General features: G+C 50.1%; 1 protein-coding gene across 1 annotated transcript; it reads right to left on the reverse strand.

Annotated features, from left to right (window-relative positions):
* Positions 1 to 4962: 4962 nt before the first annotated feature.
* LOC117840154 (heptahelical transmembrane protein 4) lies at positions 4963 to 6800 on the reverse strand. Its single transcript, XM_034720614.2, has 2 exons — positions 6115 to 6800; positions 4963 to 6009 (listed from the first exon to the last, which is right to left on the reverse strand). Exons 1-2 carry the CDS (start codon positions 6417 to 6419, stop codon positions 5160 to 5162), a joined length of 1155 nt encoding a protein of 384 aa, XP_034576505.1. The 5' UTR covers positions 6420 to 6800; the 3' UTR covers positions 4963 to 5159.
* Between the last annotated feature and the right edge of the window lie 5549 nt (positions 6801 to 12349).

Genomic DNA, 12349 nt, shown 5'->3' on the forward strand with positions numbered 1-12349 from the left:
TAAAAGGGTCCCCAACGAGGTGACTGGAAGGTGACTGGAAGAGGATTAAATCCTCGAACCCTTTTATCCCGGTTTGTAATACCAACCGCGATAAAATGGGGCCTTTTATCCCGATTGGTGTTTCCAACCGGGATAAAAGGGCCCCCCACGAGTTAATACAAAAGGATAGCATCCCCTACATACTCAGATGTGGTGTGTAGGTGGGATGGCAAGGAAGCTATGCGTGAGACTGGAGGTTGTGGGTTCGAATCCCACGAACCGCGCACGCGCATATTTCGCGTGTGATAAAAGGTCCTGGGAGCTCGGGATTTTTTTTTTGCAGCGCCGGCCGTGGTGAGATTTTTTTTTTGCAGCGCCGGCCGTGGTGAGATTTTTTTTTTGCAGCGCCGGCCGTTTTATCCGGGATAAAAGGGGGTCTTTTGTCCCGGTTGAGTGACCCGGGATAAAAGACCCCCCCCTTTTGTCCCGGTTGGTTTATCCCGGATGGATTTTCGGGATATTTGCACCCTACCAACCGGGACTAAAGCCCAATTCTCTACTAGTGGCACATGCATTTTTACTAGTCTAATTTAAGGTTTGAAAATTTATTATCGCGATGTTTTTTTTTAAACAATCAGATAGAAGGAGTGAGTATGGGGAAAAATAAGGGGCAAAAAATATTAAGGTCCGTTTGGGAGCACTTCACTTCAGCAAAAATCACTCAACTCCGGCTTCAGGAAAATGGTGGAGCATGAGGGTAGATCTACATTTTTTGCGAAGTACCTCAAGAGGTGCTTTAAAAACCTCCTTTTCAAACCTTCTCGTGAAGTTGGTGGGTATTTATCCACCATTGCCACTGGTTACACGTACCGATTCATTAAAAAAACATATCGTTCTTTCTCCCGTGGCCTCGCCCCTTTCTTCCCCAGCCGCCGCCGGCGGTCTTTCCCGGCGAGATGGACATGGCCGACGACCTCACGTACTCGGAGAAGGCGGTGCTGAAATCCTCCATCTCCTCCCTCGCCCACCGGAGTAGCTGAGGGGTGTGGGGGGATGGGTGCCCGTGCAGCGCCACGAAGCTCCTCGACGCCTGGACAATGGACAATGGAGGAGAACACCATGCGCGCGAGCTCCTTGATGTAGCAGTCATGGGATCCCTGGATGACGCTCGCACGGTGCCATCTGAAGAGCAGGTGGTTAGCCCGCTCCGCTTCGCCGAGCTTGGACAGGCCGGAGAGCGCCCTGAGGAGCTCCGGCCGTGGCGTCCTCGGGTTGCCGGCCACGAAGCCAAGCACTCGATGACCCTAGCCTTCCCCTGCTGCGGCACCATCGTCCTCTCCCGTAGGACGAGCTCCAAGGCCTACTCCACCTGCTGCTCCGACAGAAGCACTTCCAGTTCCAGCTTACCGTCGTCGCCCATGTCCATGTCTGGCTCCTCGTCGACCTTGGTACCGGAACCGGCACCATCCTCATCATCCAAGCCGCCGCCGCAGTTGCTGCTGCTCAGATGCTGGATGAGCCGCCTGTGTGCCATGGCCTGACGTTTGAGGCGGTGGACGTGCTTGTCCAGATCACCAGCTTCGTGGAACATCCTAGCAAAGGAGAGGTAGCTGAGGTAGACATTAGCGCGCAAGTCTTCCTCCGAAGCTTTCTTGATCTCCAGGAGCTCAGAGCACAGGTGTTGTATGCCCTGGAATGAAGGGATTGCTTCAAACACGTCAGGAATCCATCTATCATCCATGCATCATGTACTGTAGCGCCTTGTTAGTGTAGCGATTACTGTAGCACAGCAAAATAAAAAAACCTTCACGATGCTAAAAACAGAACCAGCTATCCACCACGGGCAAAATAGAACTTTCCCACCAAATCCTTGTGATTCTGGAGCTGGAGCGCTACAAACAGTCAAACACGTACAACTGCTCCATGATTTTCTATAGTTGGTGGAGTAGAGCAGGGAATATGTGGAGCTGGTGGAGTGGAACTAATTTTTGGAAGATGGAGTGCTCCCAAACATACCTTAAGTAGAACTAACAAAACACGTGGTCATAGATGCTACTAGGGGAGGGGACGCATGACCCTATACGAACAAGTTATCCCCAATAGTATAGAAAAGGGGGAGAATAGACCTAAACTATGCGATACAATAATGATATGCACAATACATTATCGGACAAGACAAACATAGAGAGAAGTCATAAGACAATCAGGAAGTTAGCATGCTGCAGTAGCTCTTGGTGATGCTTCAATTGGACTGACACATCTATGTAGAGTCAGGTGCTTCGAACTAGTGTAAATAAAATTTCTAGAATACGAATACGACCCAAGTTTAAATATGTGTTTATTTATGTTCAAATTATGATCTAAGTACGTTATTTCAACTTCGCATTGGAAGTACTGCTCTTCAGAAGATGTTTCGTAACGTGTCTTATCCTTTCTCTCAAGCATTTTCGCTAAGAGCCCATGAATTGTCCATGCCATAACCCCGAGAGGTTGAGCAACAAAAGACAGCATGAAGGCGAGTATAGCCACAAGCTACCAACAAGAGATCTGAATATATGGAAATTATTTCTGAATGATTGGCACTGCAACTATTTCTGAATGATTGGCACTGCAACTATTTCTAGATTTAGCACACCGTGCAACTTCCACCATAGCTGACAGGAACGAGACGTGAAAGAGACAAAAATCAACGTCCTGTGACGATTCAAACAGTTCTCTCTCTATCTTCAATTCCAAGTACAACACCTCGCAAGGACAGAGTAAACAACCACGGTCGCCTACTTTATTTCGGCGGCCGAGTCAAACCCGACCGTGAGTCCGTGGCCAATCATACTTACAGAGCTGCTTATATTTCAGCAGCTCAGCGTCCGCCGATCCGACAGAGGCTGTCGACACGGCACTTGCCACTTGGTGCATCGGTGTGGGTCCACATCAGGCTCCGGTCAGGGACCGGTGCAACCGTACAGTTCGCGCACCGAACCCTGCACTAACTGGAGCCTGCAGCAAGCAACAACCAACCCCGGCGATCCCGATCCGATCCCCTCTTCCTCCCCGTCCCCGGCGCACGCACATTTCCCAGCGGCGGTTACCTGATTGCTTTCGCCTTGAGGAGGCCCGTATCAGCCACGCCACGGGTCGCCCGTCACATGAGCCTGAAACCTGCAAGACCGTTGGCACATTCTGGAGGACACGGGGGCCCCTGCATACTGAACGTGCGCCGGCGTCCGTCCGCAGAAACCAAACCCGTGGGTTGAGATGGGTGTGTCACCGGGGATCAGGGGATGCCGACGAGCTTGTCCCGTTGCCGGCGAAGATTAGTGTCCAAGCAAGCCGAACCCCCCGTCGCCGTTGGGGCTTTCTAGCAACCCCGGCCGGGGCTGACCGATCCAGCAAAACGCCATGGCGCCCTGAGGTCATGACAGGGGAAAAGCCAAAAAGGGAGGTTCCGTTTCGTCTCCCTGAAGAGTAGGGTGACGCGGTGCAGGGGGGAACACCGAACACATGGCCGCCGGGAAGGGAAGGTTGCGAGCCTAAGCAACAACGAGTGTAATCTCGCAACAACAACTGGATGCGTTTTGTGCGCCGATGGATGGATGAATGGTCCCGCGCGGGCCGCAACCGCACAATCCTGTGCGTTATGGCGGACGTATCCGCTTGTTTTCTTGCTTGCTCGGGTTTTCCTGTGTGGATTAATGCGCAAGTTAGAGGCAGGCGGTCGGGCTTGGGGCCTCCCGCAACGTGGCGAGCCCTGTCGTGTCGCTTTGCTGCTTGCTTCAGCTGGGAGCGTGCGTGCATCCGGCAGGCTCAAGGGGCCCTGAGCTGGCGAAGTGGAGAGAGGAGAGGATAGCGCCGAGCAGGGCACGACTAACTACTACTTGGGATGAAAAGCCTGGATCAACAAGAAAAGCACTGGCGAATGACTGATCCAAGAATGCAGTGCTGTGCTTACTTGTTGTTCCGGGGAGATGCCAGGCGAATCGATCGAAAATTTGGTTGAGATGTTGTTACCGTACCAGAGCAGCGACAGTTCATACACATACAGCAGCCATCGGCCTTTGGGTTACAAGTGGGCCCTTCGAATTGACGGCTTCTGTGGGCTACTGGGCTGTTATACGGGACGAAGACGAACAGGCCGAATCTGGTAATTTCTCCGGCCTATATGGTGGGCCGCACAAACATCAAGCGTAGTGGGCCGGCATGTCTGGTATCGGGCCATGTCAGCCACGCACAAACTCCTTCCTATTGGAGAGTTTGGAAGAGGTCCATTCGTGTTTGTTCGGTCAATTTCGTTCTAAATTGACCCTACTCGACCCGGAAATTTGACCCTACATCATCTTGCGGCCAACTATATTGATCAAAATATATTTTCTTTCGAAACTAAAGTGCGGCAAATTTTCCGGATCGGAGCAGTGGCGACCGGCACGCCTGCACTTCGTAAACTTGCTGCAGGGCACCCAGTAACAGGAACGTGCCTCAGTGGAAGTAAACATCACATCACCCACGCCTTTCTACACGTAAGCAGTTGTAGCCCTTCAGATTCAAGCGACAAAATTCCCAGCCGTTCTGACGGAACTTTTCCATGTCAGTATTTTCCTCACAATAATAAATTCACCAGTGCCTCGAAATTGACTCCTCGACTCCTGGCCTGGTCCGGGTCCCCAGATCTTTGACGTCCGTTTCCGACGGCGCCAACCCCAGCCGCCCCTGGCCGACCCGGTTCGCGATCGCCCCCGCGCCGCACGCCTCGACCCCTCGTCGCGAGCCGAGGGGCGCTCACAGTCGTCTGACCTGTCCTGTATCGTTCGCTCAAGTCCGCCCCCACGGCATAGATTAGTCCGCCTGCCACAACTCCACAAGGCGATTTGTCATCTTTGCACGCTCGAAAATTAGACGCGTGCTATAACCCAAGATGGTCTAGTAGCCAAGCATTTCGCTACCGGAGCTCCCCGTAATGTCGGAGCCGCCCGAATTATGACGCAGGTGTACCACGTTTCTCTTGCTTTTATTATTCAAGTTAATTGATTTGGTTACATTCCTCTTGTATTGGTACATGTATGTTCACTTTCTGTAAAACAAAAACACAGCAACAACTAAGAAAGAAAATCAATCAACGACGAGTCAACCAAGCGAGTAAATCCGGTCAAATCTCTACAGCTTGCGCGCGTCGCCCTCAGGCCTCCTCAGCACCCTTCCATGTCCCTCCAGCTGAGGTATACCAGGCCGGCGAGGTAGTGCGCGTAGGCGCCGGCGATGACGAGCACGTGGAACAGCTGGTGGCTGTGTCCGGCGAGGTCGAACCGACCGGGCATCCAGCGCTCGGGGACCCTGGTGGCGTACACCACCACGCCGGCCAGGTACGCGGCGCCCATGGCCATCTCGTACCCCGTCGTGAGCACGGCCTCCGGCCGGTCCCCGAACACGAGCATCTTGTGCACGATGGGAACCAGGCCCGACATGCCCATGCACGCGAACAGCCCCGCGCGCGCCCACCGCAGCTCGGGCCTCTCGAACACGGGGAGCAGGGACACCACCACGGCGGCGGCGCCGGAGGCGGTGATGAAGCCGAGGTAGAGCGCCTGGTAGAGAGGGTCGCAGAGGAAGGTGTAGTAGACGAGCGGGTAGAAGGAGCTGACGATGAGCCCCGTGATGCCGGCGTAGTCGAGGCGGAGGAGCACGTAGCTGGCGTGCTCCGAGTGGCAGGCCAGGAGGTGGCACGCGCTGCTCATCAGCAGGCAGAACATGGCGCCGCACAGGTACGCGTAGAACGGCCACCGCGCGACGCGGTGCCCCGCGGGCGGCGACAGCGCGGCGGCGAGCTCGGTTTCGACGGACACGTTGCTCCGCAGCGCCTTCATTGCCACGACGGCCGCTCCGTCGGCGCTGTAGCTCCTCAGCACCATCGCGTTGCCGGTGATGTTGTCTAGTCCCGTGGACGCCGCCAGGGGAGTGTGAGAGACCTCGTACTCCATCGGGACCATCGTGGCGGCGCACACGGTGAGCGCGAGGAAGACGAAGAAGCCGATCAGATGCCTGAAAGGAAATTGCGAAGAAAACGTCAGGTCACACGCTACTCGATCCTCGGCAGCTAATTACTTGATCGTGCTCAGCTCGCGACATGAACGATCGAGCTCTTACGTCCAGACGTTGATGGTCTCGTTGTGGATGGAGAAGGCGCTGAGGAGCGCCTCCTTCACCGGCCACTCGCTGCGGTAGTAGTCGACGATGAACTCGTTGTGCTTGAGGAACTCCGGGAGCTTGTCGTAGCTGATGAGCTCGCACCTGTGCCCGCAGCAGTTGTCCGTGGCGTCCTCGCCGCCGCCGTCGCCGACCTTCCGCCCCTTCATGAGGAGAGGAGACCTCAACACGGTCTTGGGCGACCCAACACCCGTGTCACCACTCTGGACGGTGGTCGTCTTCTCCAGCGTCACCGTGGAAGCCATTCCGGCCAGCCGCTTGTTGACTTGTTGTTGGAAGTCCTCGTGCACCACGGCTTCTCGTGCCACTTGATGAAGAGCCGAGGAGGTGTGTTTTGCATGGTTGCGCTAGCTTGTTGGGATATAAATAGGCGGCGCGGCAGCCGGTTGTGTGTGAGCGCGAGGTCGCTTGTTTCGTGTACGGGGATTCTGTGACCGCGAACCGGTCCGATTAGTGGGACGGCGGCCGGGCGGCCGGGACATGGAGAAATTGTATTCGTGGTCACGGTCCAGTTTTTGGCGCGGGTTTTAGCGGACCAGCCGAGCCGGGTGCATTCGCTTGTTCTGTTTCGGTGTACTACTAGTCAGTGTGCTGGATTTTCCTTGGATTTCCTGTTCCTCTGTCAAATGGGCTGGCAGTTGCAGTCTTGTAGGGTTGCTGCTGCTCAATTTTTGCTCGTGGGAAATGAGAATTGTTTGGTCAGACATCAAGGGACTGATGCGGTACGGCAAGCACGACGGGAGTTCACCTTTGGCGGCTTATCATAAGAAGAAATCATCAGGGCGCAGAGCTAAAACGGTCACCGGATGATAAAAACTATGTAAAGCCAGGGCAGGTGCAGATCAGCAAGCAGAGCCTCGTCAGAGAAACGATGCTGCCACTGTGTGTTCAAGTCGGAACTCCGTTGCTTGACATTTGAAAGCAGCAACAAAGGCCAGCGGTCCGGCACGCCAACGATCTGCGAGAAGCCTAGTCAACGGTCAATACAGTGACACACTAAAATGGTACGCTAGTGGTGAATTGGAACCATATTTTTCCGGATGCCTCTCGTGACCTAGGCAAAGTAGTGTCACCCTCGTTTGTACAAAGAAAAATGTAGTATCCGCCGCGGGTGGAGCCCGCTAGCATGCCGAAGTATCGGACATGGCTCCTTGCTTCTTGGAGAAAGGCCCCTCCAGGCCCTGTGTTTCTCCGTTGCCGATACATCCTATGCGAGCTCGACCGATCCAGTTACACGCTCCAAGTAGCAGCGCTTGTTGTTGCCGATGATGCGCGCGCTGGTTGGATGTTCGCTCACACGCCATATTTCGCATCGACGCTTCGCGTTGTTCCATAAGAAGTTGTATACTACTCTTCTCCGTTTCGCACTGGACAAAATGTTGTCGTAGCGAGTGGCGACGGGCGATCACAATTCAATCACACATGTCCCTATATCCCCTTTGTGCTGACGATGATATACTCCTCGGCGTCGGCAAAGCGAGGGGCAGCCGGCAGCAATCTGCCAACAAATTTTTTTTTTTATGTGAAGGCGCCGGTTATCGGGCATCGGGTGGTAGCTCGTTGCGTTGTCCCTGTCTCGGCTGCCGCCTTGGGAGCAAAATCTGGTGGATCGGAGCGGCATGAGCACCACGACACCGTCCCGGCGACCGTTGGTACGGTAGCTCTGTCGGTTCTCAGCTTCAAGTGCGGGATCTCCTATTCGTCTCTCGCGGGCGGCGCGCACTGCCGCCGGTGGGGTGCCGTCCGACGGTCCGAGGTCCGGCGCTGCGACTTTTCAGCGTTTCTTCTGCTGTTCGGTGCGCGACGCGCGTGGACAACGGGGCTCCTATGCATATTCCAGAAGGTGGACAAGAGCTGTCTTATGTCCCGTTTGGTAGAGCTTCTCAAAGTGCTTCTCCACCAGTTTTTGGTGAAGCCCTACCAGAGGGCCAATTTCAAAACGGCTTCACCACCAAAGTCGGGGAGAAGCCGCAAAACGGCTTACACTAGAGAGGAGAAGCCGAAAAAAGTGGCTTCACCGGCTTCTCCTCTCTCTCCAAGCATTAAGTGATCATAAAATTACATATATTGCCATTGAGAAGCCGTTTTACCAAACGTTTTGCAAAACGGCTTCAACTTCACTAAAAAAGCCACTCCACCGAAGAAGCCGAAACCGAAGCCGTATTATGAGAAGCCGAAGCTCTACCAAACAGGACCTTACTGTTACTAATTGGAGGCTTCAATTATGAGGTTCCTTTTGAGGCCTACAGGTGAAGCCACCTAGGATTTCTAGGTGGACAGTCAAAAAAAGAGAGAAATCCTAAAAATTCTCACAAAAAATCGAAACATCCAACCATCAATCAATAGATTGAAATCATCGTAGCCTTTGGATCTATTATGTTTTCTGCCATTATGTAAATAACCTAAAGTAACACCTAAATCTACATATAAATTACACACCTCTACCATTATGTAAAATAAACTAAAGTGACCCCTAAACTTCATCCAAATTATCCACTTATGCCATTATAAACAATATTTAAAATAACCCCTAATTTACAATTGAATTGCCTACCACTATTACTTAAAAAACTTAAAGGAAGCCTTAAATTTGCATCTATATTACCCACACATGCCATTATTAAAAATAACATTGGGTAACCCTACATTTGAATCAAATAACCTTAATTAAAAAGATACAGCAATATATGATTCTAAATCGTCTATATGTTTCACTATTGGTATACGATATAATATTTAAGGTCTATACGCATGATGTGTGTCACCATTTATAAAGATATAAAGTGATGAGAATATAGATTTCTATGCTAAAATTGTATCTCAAACTTAGGATTCATTAAACAAATTCAAGCGCATATCTGCGATGCGAAGTGAAAAGTTAAAGATTATAAATGTGGTTGAAAATACTATAGAGTAATTACTAACTAAAATCAATCACAACTGGATGAAGATATTAAGTATATATATCTATAAGTATTATGTTCGAATATTTCACAAACGAGATGTAGCTTATGGTAATAGTTTTGTAGCAATGTAGTCTCATTTTTTTCATTGAAGACTCCGCATTAGTTCCCATGAGACAAGCTAGAAAAAAGAGATAAATTCTCATAAAAATTAAAAACATCAAACACCAATCCTGTAAACTCTAATAATCATAGCCATTGATCTATTATATTTTCTAAAAAGTTACCCTCCATTGTCATTGTGAAAATATTCAAAAATAAGCTCTAAACCTATATCTAAATTTCCGAGCTCAGCTATTATAAAAAATAATCTAAAGTAACCCCATAATCTTCATCCAATTTACTAATACACATCATTATAAAGCATAACTTAAAATGTCATTCTAAAATTTTATCTATGTTATCCACGTGTGTCATTATGAAAAATAATCTAAAGTAAATACCTAAATATTAATCTAATTATCTTCATGTGCATCATACAGAAATTTCAAAAAGTAAACTAATATATGATTCTAAATTACCTATTTATGTCATTGTTAGTATAAAAATACTAAGTTAAAGTATATACACATGATGAGTGCCACCATTTAGACCATTTATACATGAGGAATCGATGAAAAATATTGATTTGTATGCTAAACATAATGTATGGAGGATTGGAGGTGTGATACAAAATGGAATAAGTACAAATATGGATGAAAACGTGCATAGAGTAATTATTAATTAAAAATCAATCACAACTGGACAAAGATAGGTACATATCTTTATAAATATTATATTGAAGTATTAAAAAATAAGAGAGTAGTAGGTAAACAATTTTGATTATTAGTTAGGAGTTTAATTTTTAAATAATTTTCAAATATAATAGCTTCTAAAAACATTAGCCCGTGTGGGAGTATGGGTTGATGGAGCCCAATTAAATCCATTAGCTATAGCTATTGCCTGGTGCTAGCTAGCTAATTATCCCATTTTGTTTGTGCCTTAGGTGAACCAGCATGGGGATGAAAAAAATGTTGGATGAAAATTGTTGAATCGATATTTTTTAGAAAAATGTTGAATCAACATTTTTTCAAAAAAAGATAGAACCAACATTTTTCCGACAAAAGTTGAACTAACATTTTTTCGACAAAATTCAGCTAACATTTTTTATGAACCCAACATTTTTCGAAAGCTTTCTTCTCCGACGCCAGCGAGCGGTGCGGTGGAGGCGAGGGAGGAGGGCGGGGAGGGGGGAGGGACCGGGCTTCATGGTGGCGTGCTGGCGTGGGGGGCGACGCAGCAATGTGGCCGGGCTAAGGGGGTGGCGGCAGGAATGGAGGAGAGAGGGGGTGGGTGTGGTGTGTTGTTAGGGTTGTGGGATTCAACGATGTCAATTATTTTACATGAACCTCAAACATTGAAAAGTGAGGGAGAAAAAATTCTTCCTCCTCGGAGGATGGATAGGATTTCCGGTGGACAATAGACGGGATGGGACGGGGATGTCAACGGCCCGTGGACACGAAGCACTGGGGAAGGATAGCGGGCCCTGGGCCTGTTTATTGCACTGTTGGGCTTAGGCCTGGTCTTTTCTGTTTCCACGAAGAACGACGGAACGCCGGCTGAGTTGGACTGAATCCCAAATTCAGAGTTCAACCTGGAAGTCTGTAGCGCCTATTCCAGACGTTCGACAACCACTCACGAGAACTGCACGCATCTCTCCGCAATGGATGTGCTGTGGATTCAAATCCTTGTGAAATTCGTTCAGGTTCCGAAAATTTCAAATCCTTATGTCTTCCCAGTAGCGTCGCGCGCGTCATCGTATAAGGACCAATTTGGTAGGACTCTGGCTCTGGCTCCTCTAATGAAGTGGCTTCTCCAGTTCTTACCTCTCCTTTTGAAAAAAAATATTTGGCAAAACGGCTCTTCCTGTGGGCCCTCCCCAAGGAAGAGGAGGAGGAGCTACTATTTTTGACTCATCCCCGGCAGTACAAAATGGGCTCCGGCTCCGTGGGTGCTCCACTTGTGAAGCCGTTTGCAACGCTGCCTTTTGGTAGGGCTCCAGCAGAAGTCGCGATTGGAGCCGGAGCTGGAGCCCAAAAAATGAGCCCTAAATCTCGCTGTCTGTCTTCAATTCTCCATATGCGGCGTAGTGTCACCTGTACGTACGCGGGCCAGCAGGTGCTACGTGAGTCCACCGTACACGACAAGCCATATATACGGCCACACACATTTGGTCTCGCCGTATTGTTCCTGGAGCCCCACCGTCGATCTGCATACGATTCAGCACCGCAACTGTCTCGTCGTCGTCTTCTTTTTTCCTCGCACGCATACCCCTGTGTAAGAAGACGACGGCACGTACCGGATGTAGCTGTGTAGCTAAGTTAGCAAAGCGTACGTACGATATACGACGAACTCTCCGGTACGTACCTTACGTTTACGTCAGCCAGGGCTCCGGATCGACACGCGACAAGGTGGGCGGTGGTGCCAACGGCACCTGCATATTTCGCATCGCATCGCATCACCGAATAAATCGCGGGTGCACATGGAAGCCGTTAGCGTCGATCGGTCGCGGTAAGACACGGCTGGGAGAGGCGCGCGATCCATCAGGTCAGGTCGCGAGCACTCATGCCGATCCCAACAAGTTGTCTGTCGATCCATCGCAAGTACCATATACTCCTCCTGTCCTATGCACGCCTAGCCTGGTCACCGGAACCCGTTACGGCCAGCCAGCTAATAAGCTACCCCTGCCTTTTCATCCACGTATATATCCAATATTCTCCTCCGTAAATGCAGCAAAAAAAAAATCTCGTTTATTTCTCTGTCTTGGATGTACTTACGGGTAGATACGCAGCAAGCGTAGGCTGCTAGCGAAGTGCCAACCATACGTGAGAAGCGTCCAGAACGTGAGCGGCATGAGAATGTGGCGACAGCGAGAGGCGCATGCAATGTATCTCCCGTCGTCGATCGGGAGCATTATTTGATCGAGACCTATCCAGATATTTTCCCCCGAGAATGTTGGGTAGGCAGGCAGTGCAGCAGACACTTGATACGAGTCGACATGTGAGCCTTGTATATCAGCGCGAAAAGCTCGTGATTGTGCATTGGGTGCTAGTGGCGAAATATCTTCGAGCCCTTTCCGTTTCATTTTTGTTCTTTGGTTGATTTTCTAGCAAAGTCTAAATGTATAGCGTACATTCAGCCGGCGATATGATGGGTAGTATCAGATTTGTCTG

Source organism: Setaria viridis, chromosome 9, assembly GCF_005286985.2.
Source record: "Setaria viridis chromosome 9, Setaria_viridis_v4.0, whole genome shotgun sequence".
In the NCBI taxonomy this organism is placed as follows: Eukaryota; Viridiplantae; Streptophyta; class Magnoliopsida; order Poales; family Poaceae; genus Setaria; species Setaria viridis.